The 20,340-nt window shown below is 40.3% G+C and overlaps 1 protein-coding gene across 1 annotated transcript; it reads left to right on the top strand.

Moving 5' to 3' along the window:
- The first annotated feature begins 4,551 nt into the window (after positions 1-4,551).
- Positions 4,552-20,336, top strand: snrnp200 (small nuclear ribonucleoprotein 200 (U5)). The gene is made up of 44 exons (XM_030142973.1): positions 4,552-4,827; positions 5,047-5,210; positions 5,968-6,139; positions 6,244-6,436; positions 6,543-6,598; positions 6,702-6,800; positions 6,916-7,068; positions 7,171-7,270; positions 7,363-7,499; positions 7,612-7,689; positions 7,801-7,974; positions 8,086-8,223; positions 8,318-8,473; positions 8,606-8,776; positions 8,884-9,077; positions 9,277-9,400; positions 9,924-10,073; positions 10,168-10,410; positions 10,496-10,684; positions 10,781-10,978; positions 11,078-11,230; positions 11,316-11,396; positions 11,681-11,764; positions 11,863-11,969; positions 12,067-12,185; positions 12,266-12,420; positions 13,440-13,629; positions 13,725-13,898; positions 14,113-14,273; positions 14,367-14,594; positions 14,696-14,887; positions 15,001-15,179; positions 15,948-16,099; positions 16,194-16,302; positions 16,397-16,505; positions 16,655-16,844; positions 16,969-17,133; positions 17,230-17,351; positions 17,457-17,600; positions 17,691-17,867; positions 17,962-18,122; positions 18,751-18,832; positions 19,489-19,581; positions 19,681-20,336. The coding sequence occupies exons 1-44, from the start codon at positions 4,783-4,785 to the stop codon at positions 19,828-19,830; spliced, it is 6,411 nt and encodes a 2,136-aa protein (XP_029998833.1). The 5' UTR covers positions 4,552-4,782; the 3' UTR covers positions 19,831-20,336.
- The last annotated feature ends 4 nt before the right edge of the window (positions 20,337-20,340 follow it).

Below are 20,340 nucleotides of genomic sequence, written 5' to 3'. Positions count from 1 at the left end.
TGTGGTAATCACATGTCCAGTGCTGCAGCATTACACTGTAATACCTCACCTAGTGTAACCCGGCCTGTTTAGCATCCTCATGTTAATACAGCACTGGCAGAACAGACACTCAGTGGACTCCACCAAACCTTGTCTGGGTCACACAGGAAGTATTAGTCCTGAGAGTCTGAAAGAACGGATCCTGTTCCACTGTTATCTAGGCTAAAGCTGTAGATTGTGTGTTCGGAGACAATGTGATTTCAAACAGTTGTGTTAGAGACGCCGGGGCAGATGGTGTCATAGAAGCAGCTGCTCGGACAGTTGAGGTGTGCATGTGCTGCGTTTGTACGACACAAACCAACAGACACCACATTGTCCGGACACTGATATAATGGACGGATTACACTTAAACAGGAGGAGGACCGACTTCACTAGGAGACTGTGGTGCATTATGTGGTAAAATAGGACAGTCTGGAAAACACCGTGTTTGTGTTTGTGTTTGTGCTCTTTTATGACAGTCATGTGAGAAGCAGCTTGAATATTTAACCACTGAAATGAGGACCTGACCTACAAAGTGATGTCACTGTAGCCAGTCTTTGCCTCCAGAAGGACCTTTGAAAGGGTTAGGGGGAATACACGATGGCAGTCAGTGTTATTTGACATATAAATGCCTGTGTGTTGAAGGGGAAAATGTTTGGACTCACTCTAACGTCAGAATCCTCCTCCTCACAGCGGTTTTAACCTATAATTTGTTTCACTGATGTGTGCAGCCTTGTATCTGTGTCACCCACTCTGTCTCTGTCTGCCACTGGGTGTAACTGAGGTTGAAAAGTCGGTTCATTTCAAGTAAGACATCAGAGATACTGGGAACGACAGATGTTGTAGCCAGATGTGCAACAGGGTTGAAAATTATGTGAGGCGACAGACAGTAAATACAAACATGACCACACTCTTCTCACGAACATGGTCACACCCACAGTGACGGCATCCTCTTACTCTACTTACTGTGTCACACTGAGACACAAAATGTAGCGTGATACATACTTACACATCAGATATGTTCACACTGCAGACATGTGTGTCCCAAATTTGATTTTCTCACTCATATATGGCTCAGATCTTTTTTTTTTTTTTTTTCTTGAGATTGAAGTCATTCTTTTCAAGTCTGATCCAGCCCACTTCCACGTGGTCCTGAATCAGCTACAGATCTTTTCAAAGCAGCTTCACTTGGAAGACATTCACATCAGCATTCATGTGACTTTTACTTCACTTTAAAAGGAAATCTGGGATATTTTTGTACAGGAGGTAGTTGCTCACATGCTATAAAGCAGTTCACATACAACACATACATGAACACAGCTGTCAAATTCATCCAAAACATCTTATTTAATAGTAAAATACTCATGATACTTGGATATTTTAGTAAAATACAGTGTGGATGATCGGGTTTTACACATAGTGGAAAATTTTCACCATGTATCAGTGCTTTTGCTGATGGAAATAATCTGTATACTTCAAACTCCAGTGGTTTTATGGATGACCGGTTCACATGGGAATCTGACATCACAAAAATAACACAGACAAATGTGGATGAAAAGAACATACTTTAGCCCCAACCCTTTAATATATTAACAAAAGTATATTCAAATTAAGTATCGGGTGATAAAGGCATGCAGTGATTTAAGAAAGACTTTGTGTTACTTCATCTTAATCCTTCATCTCTAACTAATAAAACAAAAATTTAAAAAAGAATGTCTCAAGAGTAAAACACAGTTAAAGGACATGTGAATATCATGGATATTCAATTCATGGGCAATCCCAAACAAAAAGTTCATAAAAAGTACATTTTCATGCCTTGACTGTGTCCCTTTTAACTGTAATAGCTCTGTTATTCCACAAGGTGGTGTAGTAAAGTTGTGTTGTGATGTCTGGGTAATCTCACAGAAAACTTAAAGAAACCAAACGCACACCTGAAATGAAAATGAATTCTTTTAAATTCAGGAGGTGGTGGGTTCCAACAGACTGAGAATGCTATGAATAATGACAGTGACTCCAGTAACTTTCACTGATTTGTTTGAACTGATGAATATGAATGGTACAGACGGCTCTAAAAAACAGGATGTTGTGAAGTTTTAAACCTAAAGATTAAGATATTTTATTTTTTGTCTAGACTGGTTTAAAAATTCAAGACACAGGAATATTGTCAGTCCTAAAATAATAAAAACTTGCATAGCTGAATGGAGTGTCAAGGTGCATTATAAATCTAAGAACACAATTTGTGTGTGTGTGTGTGTGTGTGTATTTTTCTAATTTCCCTCCTTGTCTTATCACAGCTTGAAATGTCACATTTGAACCAAAAACAGTGCCCCTTGCCTCCCCTTCGGGGGCGAGGTAAAAAGTAAACAAGTGGTGCCAGATAAAACAAACCCCGCCCCTCGCACCTAGCTTATTTTGGCATCAATCCAGCTGATGTCATCATGTCTATGCATGTGTTGATACCAGCATAACAACTGCCTCTATATATGTGCCAAGCTTGAAGTAAATTTAAACAAAATTGATGTTTTTATAGACATTTGAAATTTTGCCCATTATAAGTAAATGAAAAAAAAAAAAAAAATTTTTAAATTCATACAAAATTGGAACTTTGACCTAATTTTCCCAAAATGTAACCAAATCTATTCTGGGTCACTGGCAATCGATAAACCCATTTTGGTATGAATTCAACCAAGAGTTTTGCTGCTGGATGGTAACAATCAAACAAACAAAGCAAACCAAAAACAATACCCCTTGTCTCCCCTTCGGGGGCGGGGTAAAAATGTTTACAACACCTCATAACAGCTATATTTGTAAAAAATTATAGTACCTGCGCATTGATTATTTTCACTTATGTTATGTTTTATGTGACAGAGATAGTTGACTTTAATCAACATAATCATAATAAAGCCTGTGGCTAAATATCATCTTTTGTCACTAGACTGATGTTGAAAGATAGCCTAAAAAAATCTACACAACAAAGAAATATCACATGTGATATAAATCATTAACATAATGGGAAAAAATACAATAAAATACTGTACCATGTAATCAGGCCATAGTCAATATAACAATTCTGATACTTATTCAATAAATACATGAAAATACTATACAGCAGTAAGGTAACGGGTAAGTACAACAATATTCAATATTCATATGGGGGTGATTTCTCTATGTGGAGGGGTCAAAAAGTTTATTGTTTGGATGCTGTTATTAAATTTGCTGATCGGCTAAAACCACTTCTTCCTCTTCCAGGAATGATCTTTCTCCTGGTTATTTGAGGGCTGGATCTTTGCTTAACAAAAGCTTTAAGGAGAGTAAGAGAAGGATTATATAGAATTTAAAAACTGAACAGGTTAAAACAATTCATAAGATTTTCCAACCTCAAAAATTTGTATTTATTTAGGATTTGACAGATTATGGAAGCAATGTTTGGTGTCTGATCCAGCAGGCTTATACACAGTTTTGAACAGCCAGTATTGTTTTACTAGCCTATGCCCAGATTGTCAAATGTGATTTTTTGCAATAACATTAATAATGCATTAACAAAAATGGACTGTCAACACTGCAAATGTGTGACATCCTCGCACGTTATTGTACTGGAAGGAATGTTTTATAATAAAATATTAAATAAATTTATAGTATGATTATAGCTGTGTTGTGAAAAATAAACATAACCTTCAGTACAAATCTATAGATTTGTCCTTGCTTTTTTCACTGTCCCATACCTTGCTGTTTTGTTATCTTTTATTTATTGATTCCTTTCTTGATTTTTGCTTCCATCTGTGTTGAAGGACCATTTTCATCATTGTTGAGCAAATTCTACACTTTCCCCATGTAAATATATTCTCTGTTTTGTTTTAACCTGTCTAAATCAAGATTTAACCTTTCAAGACCCAAACAGCCACCGGCAACTAAAACCATCTACTGACGTAAAATGTTTAATAACTATTGATCCATTAATCCTATCAATACATGTAAACAATTGGTGTAAAATACAGTTTGTCATCTTTTCATGGTCATCAGATATGACCCATTTGGATGTTCAGCTGCGCCATAGTTACTGTGGAAATACCATCATCTTCTATAATATTGATTCACCAGTAAAACCCATGGAGTTGGATCAATGACAGTGGATGGACACGTGTGTTTTTGTGTTCAGTTAATGACAGCTTTGCTGAAAAAGTACATTTTTTTCTGTTTATCTGTTTCTGATGTAATAATCCTCAACTTTAAACTGAGCTTTAACATGATCAGTAAATTAAATATAAGAAAATACCTGAGTTTCACTGGGGGAAAAAAGCAAAATAAAGAAGATAATGTTACAATAAATAGTGATAAATTACTTGCGAAAGGTTAAATAGAGAGGAAAAATTCATTCGGGAACTGCCGCAAAAGTAGCGCTGGGTCTTTATAGGTTTTTAAATAAATAAATATATAAACACATTAAACAAACACATTAAACACAGCCGCTGTGGGGCGCTGTGGGTTTTGTGATTGTTATGTTGACATTTGACACCGGAAACGGAAATCATTGGCAGCGGCGCTTGTTGTGCGCTCGTGTTAGCAGTGCCATTGTAACGTACGGGAAACGCATTTATAGTGTAAAAGTCGGACATTTTGGATACAATCCCAGGATATAAAGTTAAATTTTGCACTGATGCTCAATAAAAGGACAAAGTGAGCTGAACTTTGTGGCTATTTAACGCGAGCGAACTGCTCCACAGTGAATAAAAGTGCGGTAACTGCTAAAGGAGAAAAAGCCGCACCATGGCGGATGTCACTGCTCGTAGCCTGCAGTATGAGTACAAAGCGGTAAGTTAATTGTATAGAAACTTTAAAAAGATAAGTAGACTCAGTAGTGTGTCTTATCAGGTTGTACTACTTTGCATAACTCTTGTAAACTAACCGATTTCGTATGAGCCTACTGAAGCTACCATTATGGTTTCCACTATGCTAGCTAGCAGTTAGCCTAGCCACTGGTCAGATTGACACACAGACTGATCATCTCCTTTTGTCTGTGTGAAATTAAAGAACTCCAACTTGGTGCTGCAAGCTGATCGGTCTCTGATCGACCGCACACGAAGGGATGAACCCACGGGAGAGGTGCTGTCCCTGGTGGGGAAGCTGGAGGGAACCAAGATGGGAGATAAAGCTCAGAGGACCAAACCTCAGAAGCTGGAGGAGAGACGAGACAAGTCAGTATTGTTACAACACACCTGGTTCATAACCAAAGATCTGTGGCGGTGTTTTAAAGATAGAAACAATAATGTTAATGCTGTAGTTCCTCTGTAGCTCTGAGATAACTGAAGAGGCCACTGGATTTTGTATCTAGTTATGAGTTTGAGTAAAATTTCGATTTTGTTTATTCTGCAAACAAAACTACAATATTTCTGTTGTGTTTTCAGGCATCAAGTCTATGTTTGCCTTCATCTTAAGTTTATTCATTCAGTTTTAGACGGTTCAATATTTATGTACTAATTTAGAGTGAGTACCAAAATTAACTAGAGTAAACTTTGAATTCGTGGGTCTCAGGTGTTTTTTTGAAATTTGGAGTGGTCTTTTAATTTTCATTCATTTTTCTTACTGAATAATGTAAGGGTTTTCATGTGGTTAAGGTCTGGACTATACCAAAGGTTTCTATGATATATGCGGTGTACTGAAATTCTTAATTTGATATCCTAAAATACCAAGTTTGGCTGAGAGCAAAACAGGACTATAGCTGTTTTCTCTAAATGCAGTATGTTTTTGTTGTGTGTATTTTATAGATAAGTATTTACATCTATAGTATCGGCTGTACGATTTTTATGTGTTGTGATGTATGTAATGTTATTGAATACACAAATTAAAATTGAAATGTTTTTCAGTGAAAGAGCCACAACATCCTTGTGTTGTTCAAGGTTCTACTTAGTGATGCCAGTGTTAATCCTTCTCATTCAACTTCTCTCCTCACAGGAGGCGAAAACGAGATGAGGACAGACATGACATCAACAAAATGAAAGGCTTCACTCTGCTTTCTGAAGGCATTGATGAAATGGTGGGCATTGTATACAAACCAAAAACCAAAGAAACCAGGGAGACCTATGAGGTGTTGCTCAGCTTCATCCATGCTGCTCTGGGAGATCAGGTCAGGAAAGAAACAATCCTATTTTAATGGGAAAAGTAACCATATTACATATACATTATATCCATTTTTGACGGAACCAACACCTCAACTTTTCTTCTTTGCAGCCACGTGACATTCTGTGTGGAGCAGCGGATGAAGTTCTCGCAGTGTTGAAGAATGACAAAATGAGAGATAAAGAAAGGCGTCGTGAAGTAGAGCAGCTTCTTGGGCCTGCTGATGACACTCGATACCATGTGTTGGTCAATCTAGGCAAGAAGATCACTGACTATGGAGGCGATAAGGACTTACAGAATATGGGTAAGTGTATGGGAAGTGGCTGTATATTAATGAGTGAGTACAGCTTTTTTTCTTGTTGATTCACAGACTGTTTAGTACCAGCCAATCATATTCATTTCTTCTACAGATGACAACATTGATGAAACTTATGGTGTGAATGTCCAATTCGAATCTGATGAAGAGGTGAGGGTTTTATCTGTATTGCACCTACAGTTTTTTTAATAGATTTTTAGTTTTTGTTTCCAAGTTTACAGACTGCAGTGTTTCATTTTTCCTCATCATTTAGGAGGGGGATGAAGATCAGTTTGGTGAAGTACGAGATGAACATTCAGATGAGGACAGTGAAGGAGAGGAGGCCACTGTGGGCGGCACTCTTTCAGCCAATGTAAGTTCAATATTTGTACCATTTGAGAGAGTATTTTCCACAAAACCAAGTCGATGTTTGTCAAATAATTGCATGCTGCATTATAAACAATGTTAAAATGTTATTCCTCTTTTAGCTTGGTGTCACAGGTGATGTGATGACAGTAAAGAAAAAGGATCTACACCCACGAGACATTGATGCTTTTTGGCTTCAGCGTCAGCTCAGTCGTTTCTATGATGATGCCATTGTTTCCCAAAAGAAAGCTGATGAAGTCTTAGAAATTCTCAAGGTATGTCTGTTAGCTTCTCTTGTTTTTTTTTTGGTTTGTTTTTTTTGTAGGTTTTCTAGTTAATGACAGACTGACTGAGTCTTTTTTCTCTGTATTAAACAGACTGCCAGTGATGACAGAGAATGTGAGAACCAGCTGGTGTTACTTCTGGGCTTCAACACTTTTGACTTCATCAAAGTCCTCCGCCAGCATCGCCGTATGAGTAAGTCACTGCTGAAGAATGGTGACATTCACAATATTGTAACTTGAGGCTTGAAGCTGATTAATATTGTCTTTTTTCTATCTGGCTCACAGTTCAGTATTGTACAATGCTGGCAAGTGCTCAGAGTGAAGCAGAAAAGGAGCGGATCATCGGGAAGATGGAATCTGATCAGGAATTGTCAAAGATCCTCTATCAGTTGCAGGAGACAGAGAAGGAGGATATTATTAGAGTAAGATCCCTCATCTGTAAAAAAAATAAATAAATGAATTTTTAAAAAATGCTATAACATTTGGGAATGGGATCTCTTATTTATCATATCTGTCTTTTTTTGTGATTTTTAGGAAGAGCGATCTCGCAGAGAGAGGGTTAGGAAGTCACGAGTTGATGACTTGGAAGCCATGGACATTGACCACGGAGAGGTGAATATTCTATAAGACTGGTGACGGTGAAGTTGCAGGTTGTCCACGTATTATATTTTCTGCAAGTATTTGTGCACAGTATTTAGATCCTCTCTCCTTCATGTCCTACAGTCAATGGCACCTCGACAGCTGCTGGACCTTGACGACCTGGCCTTCACGCAGGGAAGCCATTTCATGGCCAACAAGCGTTGCCAGCTTCCTGATGGTTCATTTCGTAAACAACGTAAAGGTTATGAAGAAGTTCACGTCCCTGCCCTCAAACCAAAGCCATTTTCTGACGATGAGGTTTGTTGTGTCTGTTATTACTATAAACACAGTTTCTAAACATGTTTTCTCCTAATAACCTGTAGATTGATTTATTCATGTTCTAAATGCACTGTATCGTTGTGTCATCAGGTGCTTGTCACCATTGAAAAGCTGCCCAAATATGCTCAGGCTGGGTTTGAGGGATTTAAAACCTTGAACCGCATCCAGAGTAAGCTTTTTAAGACCACCATGGAGACTGATGAGAACCTGTTGGTGTGTGCACCTACGGTATGTCAAACCTGTCGAATCCAACAATCCCACAGCAGAATTACAACTGTGATCACCTGTAATAATGGGTTTGTGTTTTGGCTTGTATCTGCAGGGAGCTGGTAAGACTAATGTTGCCTTAATGGCAATGCTGAGAGAAATTGGAAAGCACATCAACCTGGATGGAACCATCAATGTTGATGATTTCAAAATCATCTACATTGCACCCATGCGCTCTTTGGTACAGGAAATGGTGGGAAGCTTCAGCAAGGTGAGCTCTGAACTTGGTACCTGTGATGAGCTTCTTATGCACTCTACATGGGTCATTAATCAAATTAAAATGGGATCTGTTTCTCTTTGGAACTGTGTGAGCATCATAATATATTTACTTTGTTTATTTCAGCGCTTAGCAAGTTATGGCATCACAGTATCTGAGCTGACAGGAGATCACCAGCTCTGTAAAGAGGAGATTAATGCCACTCAGATTATCGTCTGCACCCCCGAGAAATGGGACATCATCACTAGAAAAGGTGGAGAGCGTACCTACACCCAGCTGGTGCGCCTCATTATCATTGTAAGTACACAGGTTGTATTGGATTTGGTCATAATACACATCGAGTAAAGCACATGAGAAGGTTTCACATGAGGCGTACAGAATAACAAAGGTAATGTCTTGTACAGGATGAAATCCACCTGCTCCATGATGACCGTGGGCCTGTGCTGGAGTCTCTGGTGGCGAGGACTATCCGTAATGTGGAGTTGACACAGGAGGATGTGCGTCTGCTGGGTCTCAGTGCCACACTCCCCAACTATGAGGATGTGGCTACTTGCCTGCGTGTCGATCCTGCCAAAGGACTCTTCTACTTTGACAACAGGTACGCCCTTTGGTAGCCAGTTTGATCTCAGGGCCCTGTAAGGTCTGGTCTGACTTGTGTCATGTGAGCTGGTAGTCTTATGGTCTGACTAATATATCACTATCTTGACTGCTATCCTCCATACTTGATTATATAAAAATTAAACGTGTAATTCCTCTTGACCTTGCATTCCTAGTAAATATAATCTGTTTTTCTGTAGTTTTCGCCCTGTGCCCTTGGAGCAGACTTATGTTGGCATCACAGAGAAGAAGGCCATTAAGCGTTTCCAGATCATGAATGAGATTGTCTATGAAAAAATAATGGAGCATGCTGGGAAGAATCAGGTGAGTCCAGTCTGGCAAGTTCATCCCAATTTGTTACCCAGTGGAGCACATGTTATTAGTTATCCGCTTCAAGGATCATACTAGAGATTTTTCCGTTTTAAGCCAAATAACTACAATATTTTTACACCATAGCTTAGCTACAGTTAAAAGTCTAAAATAGGCATATTTCATTTTTTGAAATATTATTCACAATTCCATCAACCCTGTGAATTAAAATTTAATTTAATTCACAACAAAATCTAGAGCTTTGCCTTACATTTATATACAGTCATGACTTTGCTCAACAGTAACTGATACTTCTGATTTTCTGTTCTGTCTGTTTATCTATTTTGTTTTTTATTCTATCTTTGAAATTGTACAATTTTTGTTTAGTTTTGTAAACTATTGTTCACTTCTCTTCTTGGCTCCTTAATCAAAGTGCTTTTAACTGCACTGGCTTGTATGAAGGGTGCTGTATAAATAAAGTTGGAATGAGTGATTTAGCTAGCTTTGTAGACTCCTTATATACTCTCCTCCCCGACAGGTGCTGGTGTTTGTCCACTCCAGGAAAGAGACAGGGAAGACTGCCAGGGCAATAAGAGACATGTGTTTGGAGAAAGACACACTGGGCCTTTTCCTTAGAGAGGGTTCAGCATCTACAGAGGTGTTGAGAACTGAGGCGGAGCAGTGCAAGGTGAGCTGTCTGAAGGTTTACTGCAACTAAATGGACTGATACGCACATGAGACTAGTGTTAACTGAGTCTTACACCTTGATTTTTCTTATTTAGAACCTAGAGCTGAAGGATCTGCTGCCTTATGGTTTTGCGATCCACCACGCTGGTATGACCAGAGTGGACCGTACACTGGTGGAGGATCTGTTTGCTGATCGACACATCCAGGTTCTGGTGTCCACAGCTACTCTGGCCTGGGGTGTCAACCTGCCAGCGCACACCGTCATCATCAAAGGCACTCAGGTCTACAGCCCCGAGAAAGGCCGATGGACTGAGCTTGGAGCCCTGGACATTCTGCAGGTTGGTTTCTACAGACTGAGCTGTAGCTACAGGAAGTCACGACTGCCTATTGAAAGTGATAACTCGATGAACTATGTTATTTCAGATGCTTGGTCGAGCTGGTCGTCCTCAGTACGACACCAAGGGGGAGGGAATTTTGATCACATCCCACGGAGAGCTGCAGTACTACCTGTCCCTGCTCAACCAGCAGCTGCCCATAGAAAGTCAGATGGTGGGAAAGCTGCCTGACATGCTCAATGCTGAGATTGTACTAGGCAACGTACAGAATGTGAAGGTTGGTGGCTGAAATATAAAGACCCATCTCAAAACAAGAAATTATTGACACTTCTAGTTTTTAAGCTGTCTGAAATTTCTCACAACTGATTCTCAGGATGCAGTAAACTGGCTTGGATACACCTACTTGTACGTTCGTATGCTTCGCAACCCCACTTTGTATGGTGTCTCTCATGATGACCGGAGTTCGGACCCCCTCCTGGAGCGGCGTAGGATGGACCTGGTGCACACTGCAGCCAACGTCCTGGACAAAAACAGCCTGATTAAATATGACAAGAGGACAGGCTCCTTCCAGGTTTGCACTTTATTATTTTGCTCGGTTTGTCTTAACATTGTTTTATTGTATTTGTAATTATGATCTAAACCTTAAATGATTACGTCTCTTCCTCTTAAGGTTACAGATCTGGGGCGTATTGCCAGTCACTTCTACATCACTCATGACTCAATTCAAACTTACAACCAGCTGCTGAAACCCACCCTCAGTGAGATCGAACTGTTCCGTGTCTTTTCACTTTCCTCTGAGTTCAGGAACATCACAGTGAGAGAGGTGTGGTTCATTCCAGTCCAATCATACCCACCAGCTGCATTTAAGGTGTTAAACTTTAATATTAATATATTGCCCATGTTTTTAGGAGGAGAAGCTGGAGCTTCAGAAGCTGCTGGAAAGAGTTCCCATTCCAGTGAAGGAGAGCATCGAAGAGCCCAGTGCAAAGGTAGCAAACAAATAGTGGTGTTCCAGTGTATGGAAATATTCTTTGTGTCGGTGATATGAGACTGTTGATTTCATGTGAATGAAAATGAACATTAATAGGTCAGTTTAAGCATTCTCTAATGTCTGCTATTGCCCCATTTTCATTTGTGTTTTGTTTATGAACATGTTGATGCTAAGTGTTTTTGTTTTTTGATTTAGGTTATTTGTGACTTAAGTGATTTCTCAGTTTCCTCCAGCAGCATAAGATCTAAGTGTCTCTAATTCTTCTTTTTTTTTCCTTTTCAGATCAATGTCCTGCTCCAGGCATTCATCTCGCAGCTCAAACTGGAAGGCTTTGCACTTATGGCAGACATGGTTTATGTCACACAGGTATTACAGACATTGCAAAACAAAAACTAGGTCACTTGATGAAAATTGCTTTTTCATAAAGGAGTAACTGTTCATGTGTATACTTAATTTTCTTTCAGAGCGCTGGCAGGCTCATGCGTGCCATATTTGAGATCGTCCTCAATAGGGGCTGGGCTCAACTCACAGACAAGACCATGAACCTTTGCAAGATGATTGACAAGAGAATGTAAGTTCATCACTCTTGTATTTATAATTAAAAGCTACCTAAGATGTGATTATTAGCTAATGCAGGTTGTGATGTTGTGTGTCCATGCCCTCCACAGGTGGCAGTCGATGTCTCCTCTGCGACAGTTCAAGAAACTGCCAGAAGAAGTGATCAAGAAGATTGAGAAGAAAAACTTCCCCTTTGAGCGCCTCTATGATCTCAACCATAATGAGATTGGTGAGTTTCTTTTCACACTTTCACCTCCTCAAACTATCTCTGCAGCCTGAAGAGAGGTTCATCATATTCTTACATTTCAGGTGAGCTTATCCGAATGCCAAAAATGGGGAAGACCATTCACAAATATGTCCACCAGTTCCCCAAGCTGGACCTGGCGGTCCATCTGCAGCCCATCACCCGCTCTACACTCAAAGTGGAGCTCACCATCACTCCTGACTTCCAATGGGATGACAAGGTCAGTACTTGAACTCAGTAGGATTTCTGCAGGTTGTTATAAAGTCTAAAAGCCAGTAATTGATTGTAGAATACAATTTTCACAGGTTTTAAAAACTGCAAGTATTATGATGATAAGATAAGTTGCATTAACTTCATTCTTACTGAATACATTGTAAGGACAGAGTTCAAATGATCGTGGTGTAACCAAACGACAAAACAAAATCAACATGAAACCAGTAACTTCTAATGCAGGCTTTGCATCAACCTCAAAACTGAGTATACTCAGTTTATATTGTGATGTGTTTTTTGGGCTATTTTGGCATCTCCTGTCATCAAAAAATACTGCTACTCCTAAAGCTGATGAGCTTAAATTGTTTCTGTTGATGCTACTTTGATCTAATTTGTTTAAGTACACTGAGATTGGGCTTGAGAACAGATTGTTTAGGTGTCGGTTGGAGTCTGTTGAAATAACTAATATGAAGCCTGCTGCACCTGGAGTTGCATGGGAAGTCAGAAAAACGTAAAGCAAAGGTAAAAGGCCACAAGCAAAGTTCAGTACTGCTCTGTATTCACGTTACAGGATGCATGTTTATGTTGAATGTAAATAAAACTAGAAACGCACTTGGAGAGTGCAGACCTTCGCCAAGGCAGATCAGTGTCACAACCTCCCCCCCCCGCCGAATCACCACCAAAATGAAATAATTTGTTCCTTGTGCCAGTATCAACATTTCCTGAAATTTCTTCCAAATCCATCCATAACTTTTTGAGTTATCTTGCTAACAAACAGACAAACCCAGATGAACACATAACCTCCACCATTCCTTGGTGGAGGTAGTAATTTACTCTTTCTCCTTCACATTCGTCCTCCTTTTTTACCAGTATTGACATGAAATAGGTCTTTAGTTGCATTCCTTAATGTCTTAATATGTCTTATGTTCACCCAAACCTGCAGAAACTCAAGTATTCCATTGTGTTGTGCTTAAACTGAACGATGTTTGTTTCATTAATCCTTAATGTGTTATCATGTGTCTTCTTTAGATTCATGGATCATCTGAGGCTTTCTGGATTTTGGTGGAAGATGTGGACAGTGAAGTCATCCTCCACCATGAGTACTTCTTGCTTAAAGCCAAGTACGCCCAGGACGAACATCTGGTGACTTTCTTTGTCCCAGTATTTGAGCCTCTGCCGCCGCAGTACTTCATCAGAGTGGTGTCAGACCGCTGGCTCTGTAAGTGCCATCAATCAAACAGGGTTTAAAATATTCACATGATGTTGTAAGCTCTTTTCCCCATAGTTACCGTTCTTTGCTCTTTCTCTCTTCAGCTTGTGAGACTCAGCTTCCTGTGTCATTCCGTCACTTGATCCTGCCAGAGAAGTACCCACCACCCACGGAGCTACTGGACCTGCAGCCACTGCCCGTCACTGCCCTCAGGAACTCGGCATTTGAGGCTCTTTACCAGAACAAGTTCCCCTTTTTTAACCCCATTCAGACTCAAGGTACGGAAATACAATTAAGTGAAAACCTTTCTCTTGTCATGTTGTTTAAAACCATTGTGTTAGCACTAATTAAATAAAGGCAGTTTTGAATGATGACTGCACTATTCATATTTACTTATGTTAAAAGATAAGTGATGAAAACAACACAATACAAAATTAGAGGAAAATAGGAAATAAAAAAACTTTAACTGTCATTTGGTTTCTCTCTCCACAGTCTTCAATGCAGTGTACAACAGTGATGATAATGTGTTTGTGGGAGCTCCAACTGGCAGTGGAAAGACCATCTGTGCTGAATTTGCTATTCTGAGGATGCTGCTGCACAATGCAGAGGGGCGCTGTGTGTACATCACCCCTATGGAAGCTCTGGCAGAACAGGTGTGAAGCTGTTTGGAAACATGCTTATCAAAACCAAACGACACACCCAGTCACTCAAATAACTTTTCTTATTTCTTGCTTTTTGCATATCAGGTGTTTGTAGACTGGCACCAGAAGTTCCAAGACATCCTGAATAAGAAAGTGGTGCTGCTCACAGGAGAGACAAGCACAGACCTGAAGCTGCTGGGAAAAGGGGACATCATTGTGAGTACCCCCGACAAATGGGATATCCTGTCCAGACGTTGGAAGCAGAGGAAGAATGTCCAGAACGTCAGCCTCTTCATTGTTGATGAGACTCACCTCATCGGAGGAGAAAATGGGGTAAGACAATGAAGGCACGAGTCCGTGTCTGCACATGAGCTTTTACAGTCATTTGCAGATTTGGGTTTCTGTTAATGTAACTGAATGGTTCTGTTCCCTAGCCTGTGTTGGAGGTCATCTGCTCAAGGATGAGGTACATCTCCTCTCAGATTGAGCGTCCGATCCGCATTGTGGCGCTCAGCTCATCTTTGTCAAATGCCAAAGATGTGGCTCACTGGTTGGGCTGCAGCACCACGGCAACATTCAACTTCCACCCCAACGTCAGACCTGTACCTCTGGAGCTGCACATCCAGGTTTGTAGGCAGTGTGTTTACAACAGTATGACCTTTTAAGTAATAAACATCCACCAACCATGAGCTCCTTATACTTTACTGATTTGACGTTTGCGTCTTTATGTTCTGATCAGGGCTTCAATGTAAGTCACACTCAGACTCGCCTGCTGTCCATGGCCAAGCCGGTGTACCATGCCATCATGAAGCACTCTCCCTCCAAACCAGCCGTGGTGTTTGTCCCGTCACGCAGACAGACCCGACTCACAGCCATCGACATCCTCACATTCTGTGCTGCAGACGTCGTCCCTCAAAGGTGAGTTGAAACACAGAAGTTGATCCTAAGTCAACATGAGGATCTGACTGTGACTCTGCTGATTATCGTTATTAACATTTTACTCCATGACGTTTTGGAATACTAAATATGGTTTGTTAATGAGAGGATTCATCTTTTATTTGTATTTACCATCCCTTTGCTGTGTGCACACTTCTGATCATTGACTGGAGACCATTTTTAAAACTGTTTCCATCAAATTATTAATTCAGGGTTCCCACTGGGTCTTAAAAAGCCTTAAAAGTCATGAATTTACAAATCTGTATTTATTTCCTTGAAGTTTTTAAAAGGTATTAAATTTGATATGATAGGCCTTAAGTTATGTTGCCATAAACTTGTTTGCTGTAATGTGTCTGGGTAATGTCCAAGCTGCAAAGAAAGTAACATCAGTCTACTCAGTTCCACCCGTTCCAACCCACTAATTTATATTGAAATTAGGAACTAATTATCGCTAACTTTGCAACCCCTGGAGAGAAATGACTTGTAACCGTGGGAATCAAGGCCTTGGAGTAAATAAATACATTTTCCTAAATTCTTGGAGTCACGAATTTTTGCCAGTATGGCTATGAAATGGGCATTAAATTCTGTTTTAAGTTGTCTTGAAAAGGTCTTAAATTTAACTTGTTGAAACCTGTAGGAACCCTGTAATTACTTATGTTTGTAGAAGAGTAATATGCAGGATAACATACAGGTCATTGTTACATAAATGACTGAAATGTGCAGAAAAAGTAAATGTTTGTGTTTGTGCAGGTTCTTGCATTGCACTGAGAAAGACCTGGCTCCATTCCTGGATAAGATAAATGATTCCACTCTTAAAGAGACTCTGGCTAACGGTGTGGGCTACCTGCATGAGGGCCTGTCAGCGACCGAGCGCAAAATAGTGGAGCAGCTCTTCAACTCAGGTATGACTCACAGCTGCTCTCCACTCCTAAGTTCTGTGGAATCAGTGGATCATGGGTTGTATCATTATTATTTTTGGTCCTTTTCTGCTTAAAGGTGCCGTTCAGGTCGTGGTGTCCTCTCGTTCACTCTGCTGGGGGATCAACATCTCCGCCCATCTTGTCATTGTCATGGATACACAGTACTACAACGGCAAAATCCATGCGTAAGTCTCCCGCTACATTGATGTTTGACGCTTTCATAAGACATTTAAATCATTTTCTTCATGACATTGTCTCATTCGTCCCTGTTTCTCTCAGCTATGTGGACTATCCCATATACGACGTCCTCCAGATGGTGGGCAAAGCAAACAGGCCCATGTTAGATGACGAGGGACGCTGTGTCATCATGTGTCAGGGATCCAAGAAGGTACGTCCTCTATGACAAACCAAGTGAACATTCAATCAAACCACACTCCTGTCATTGTCATTGTGCCATGGGTGTTTCTTTTTCATCTTTTTAATCAAATGTCTAGATCATTAAAAGTAACAGACCGTTTGACTTTCCTTCCATGGTAGGATTTCTTCAAAAAGTTCCTGTACGAGCCTCTGCCGGTGGAGTCTCACTTAGACCACTGTCTCCACGACCACTTCAACGCTGAGATCGTAACAAAAACGGTGGAGAACAAGCAGGACGCTGTGGACTACCTGACATGGACGTTCCTCTACCGCCGCATGACGCAGAACCCCAACTACTACAACCTGCAGGGTGAGTGGCATCATGTCAGCTTTAAAAGGGTAGAAGACAAAACGAGGGGTTTGACTGCCCATTTAGTGACATTTGACTGAATGCATTGAGTTTAAGTGTTATTTCTCTCTTCTTGTCATTTTAGGGATGTCTCACCGTCACCTGTCAGATCACCTGTCCGAGCTGGTGGAAAACACGTTACACGACCTGGAGCAGTCCAAGTGTATCAGCATCGAGGATGAGATGGATGTGGCACCCCTCAACTTGGGCATGATCGCTGCCTATTACTACATCAACTACACCACCATTGGTTTGTGCCAACAGAAAATCAATGATTAGTGATTTATCAGATTCTCTATTTCAACGTAAGAGAACGACTGATCTGGTTTGTGTTTGTGTTTGACAGAGTTGTTCAGCATGTCCCTGAACGCAAAGACAAAGATCCGTGGCTTAATTGAGATCATCTCTAATGCTGCAGAGTACAAGAATATTCCCATCAGACACCATGAGGATGCACTTCTCCGACAGGTAATCATATCAGCTCCTACATCTGAAACTAAATGGACCACATGTTCACACTCAAAAAAATCATAACATGCACTGATGGCATTCTAACATACTGTTGTGTTTCAGCTGGCACAGAAAGTGCCCCACAAACTGAATAACCCCAAGTTCAACGATCCTCACGTAAAGACCAACCTGCTGCTGCAGGCTCATCTGTCCAGGATGCAGCTGAGCGCTGAGCTGCAGTCGGACACAGAGGAGATCCTGAGCAAGGTCTGATTTAAGAGAATGAACCACAGACCTGCACACATCCTGGTTTGGATCAGTTTATCACATTCAACCTTTGTCTGCTGTGTTTTTTAGGCGATCCGTCTCATCCAGGCCTGTGTTGACGTGTTGTCCAGTAACGGCTGGCTCAGTCCTGCTCTGGCAGCCATGGAGCTGGCTCAGATGGTCACCCAGGCCATGTGGTCCAAGGACTCGTACCTCAAACAGCTGCCCTTCTTTACATCTGAACACATCAAACGATGCACAGACAAGGTACTGATGATCCTGTTGGACCCCTTGTTGCTGTCTTTGTGGGACACTTCGATACATTCAGATCAGACTGAACCTCTTACCACTGTTTCCTCAGGGTGTAGAGAGCATCTTTGACATCATGGAGATGGAGGATGACGACCGGACTGCTCTGCTGCAGCTCTCAGATGCTCAGATGGCTGACGTGGCTCGTTTCTGTAACCGCTACCCCAACATTGAGCTGTCGTACGAAGTGGCTGAGAAGGACAACATCAAGAGGTACAGTAGCAGCTGTGTTTGGAGAAGGGCTGGGCAGCATATCATATTAATTAGGTTTTAATGTTGAGCAATTTTAATAAATTTTGAACTCAAGACTTCCTCTGCTGTCACTAAAACACCAGCATCTGCATTTCTATGTAGTAACAACACTCCTTAAGATTTGTTTTGTGTGAGCTTTTCCAATCAACGAACAACAGCTGCAGCCACTGAAGATAACAGAAAAAAAATCTAGTTATGTTCCCCCAGTTACAAAGGATTGTTTCAGTTTTACTAGATCTAACATGGAACAGAAGACTGCAATATTTGATGTTTGGAAAAAAAAATTGTTAAAACATAACCAGCTCCTGAAATAAACAAATGTAGCAGAATGGGACCATTTACTGAGTTAGTCATAAAAGCTTGCTTTGTTATTTAGATTTTATCATTTTATCAATCTCAAGGTACAGTAAATATTGAAGTTAATTGTTTAACTAAAAAAAGAAAAATCAAGGTTTCATTTTTTTGTAGTAAGGATCACATGCTGCTTATCACTGTCCACTTTTCCTCAGTTTTATTTTAAAGAATGTGTCTGATTTTATCTAACATAGCTAAAGCCTTATGTATATATGGCATGTTTTTGTTTGTTCAGTGGAAGTCCAGTCTTAGTCCAGGTTCAGCTGGAGAGAGAGGAGGAGGTGACCGGACCTGTCATCGCGCCTCTCTTCCCTCAGGTCAGTGCACAGTATTGTTTCTATGAGTATTTATGATTCACAAGTAGGTGTTAGACTCCTTTATCGGGGTTCGTACGGGTGCCTGAAGTCCTTGAAAATGCTTGAATTTCAATGTTGCATTTTCAAGGTCTGAAAAGGACTTGAAAATTAGTTTAAGTGCTTGCAATTTTAACTCTGTGATGTCATTTATTTATTGACTTTTAATATGAAGTCTGCCAGGTTTGATGGCAAGCCAAAGCTACTTACACAGAGGTGACACATTTAATGTCAAAAAGAGAAAATTCCCAGGTGTTCTCAGGTCGACTCCAGGTACATTTTTATCTTAATCTTTGGCTCGGTGCGAATATGCCTAAAGAACGCTTAGTGGCTTCCATTTTTTTGGATAAAACTTTGTGTTCCCCTTTCATTTCTAAACTCTGCTTTTACAAAACATAATTTTAGATGTTTATAGCATAATACAATGCACATCATTGGGATAAAGAGTGACAAAAATAATCATGAGTATATTTTTTCCTGTATTTATTTTACCCCAGCGATAAGGTGCTGTGCTGGAAAAATTTGAAAATGACCCCAAAAAGTGCTTGAAAAGTACTTGAATTTGACTTTGAAAAATGTGTACAAACCCTGCTTTATGAAATGCTCTGGTTTTTTTGTAGAAACGTGAGGAGGGTTGGTGGGTGGTGATCGGAGACCCCAAGTCAAACAGCCTCATTTCTATCAAGAGGTTGACTCTGCAGCAGAAAGCAAAGGTCAGTGAGTCTCCCACTGTGGATATTCTGCTCCAAGTGATCTTTAAACCTTTAGAGGCCTCATTTTGTTTTGTTTTTTCCTCTGTTTGTGTTCTGCAGGTTAAACTGGACTTTGTTGCACCAGCGATGGGCATCCACAACTACACACTGTACTTCATGAGTGACGCGTACATGGGCTGTGACCAGGAGTACAAGTTCAGCGTGGATGTGAAGGAGGCGGACAGTGATGGAGACAGTGACTCAGATTAAGCAGCAACACCAGCCTCTGACTTTTTGTTTCATACAAACAGGGATCAGTTTGTTTTTTTACTGTAGATATTCTGCCTGAGTGACGCCGTGACTTTATAATTGTCATTATTTCTGCTCCTGTGATGAAAATAAATCCTATTTTATTGTTGTTGCCTGTTTAGATCACCATAAAGATGTACACCAGGCTAGAGTAAGTGTACATGGGTTTGATTTTTTTACAAGTAAATGAAACAGGACATGTGTAACAGGTACATAGGAAATTTCTGTTCCGTCACATTTGAAAATGTTGTACTTGGTCATCTAGTCAGTTTTCATTCTGACGTAAATGTAATAAAGTCTAGTAGATAAAGAAACACCCAGTCAGGTTGTTCTGTCCCATGAAGTTACTTGTGGTTCAGTTTTAATCCAGAAAAGCTCTTGAAACACAAGAAAACTGTCAATTTCTAAATGTTTTAGTATGATGTGCTGTCTGAAATATTTTTTGCAATAAAGAGAAACCATGTAAACACT

Source organism: Sphaeramia orbicularis, chromosome 9 (genome assembly GCF_902148855.1).
Source record: "Sphaeramia orbicularis chromosome 9, fSphaOr1.1, whole genome shotgun sequence".
In the NCBI taxonomy this organism is placed as follows: domain Eukaryota; kingdom Metazoa; phylum Chordata; class Actinopteri; order Kurtiformes; family Apogonidae; genus Sphaeramia; species Sphaeramia orbicularis.
This window is presented reverse-complemented; position numbering and strand designations above follow the sequence as displayed.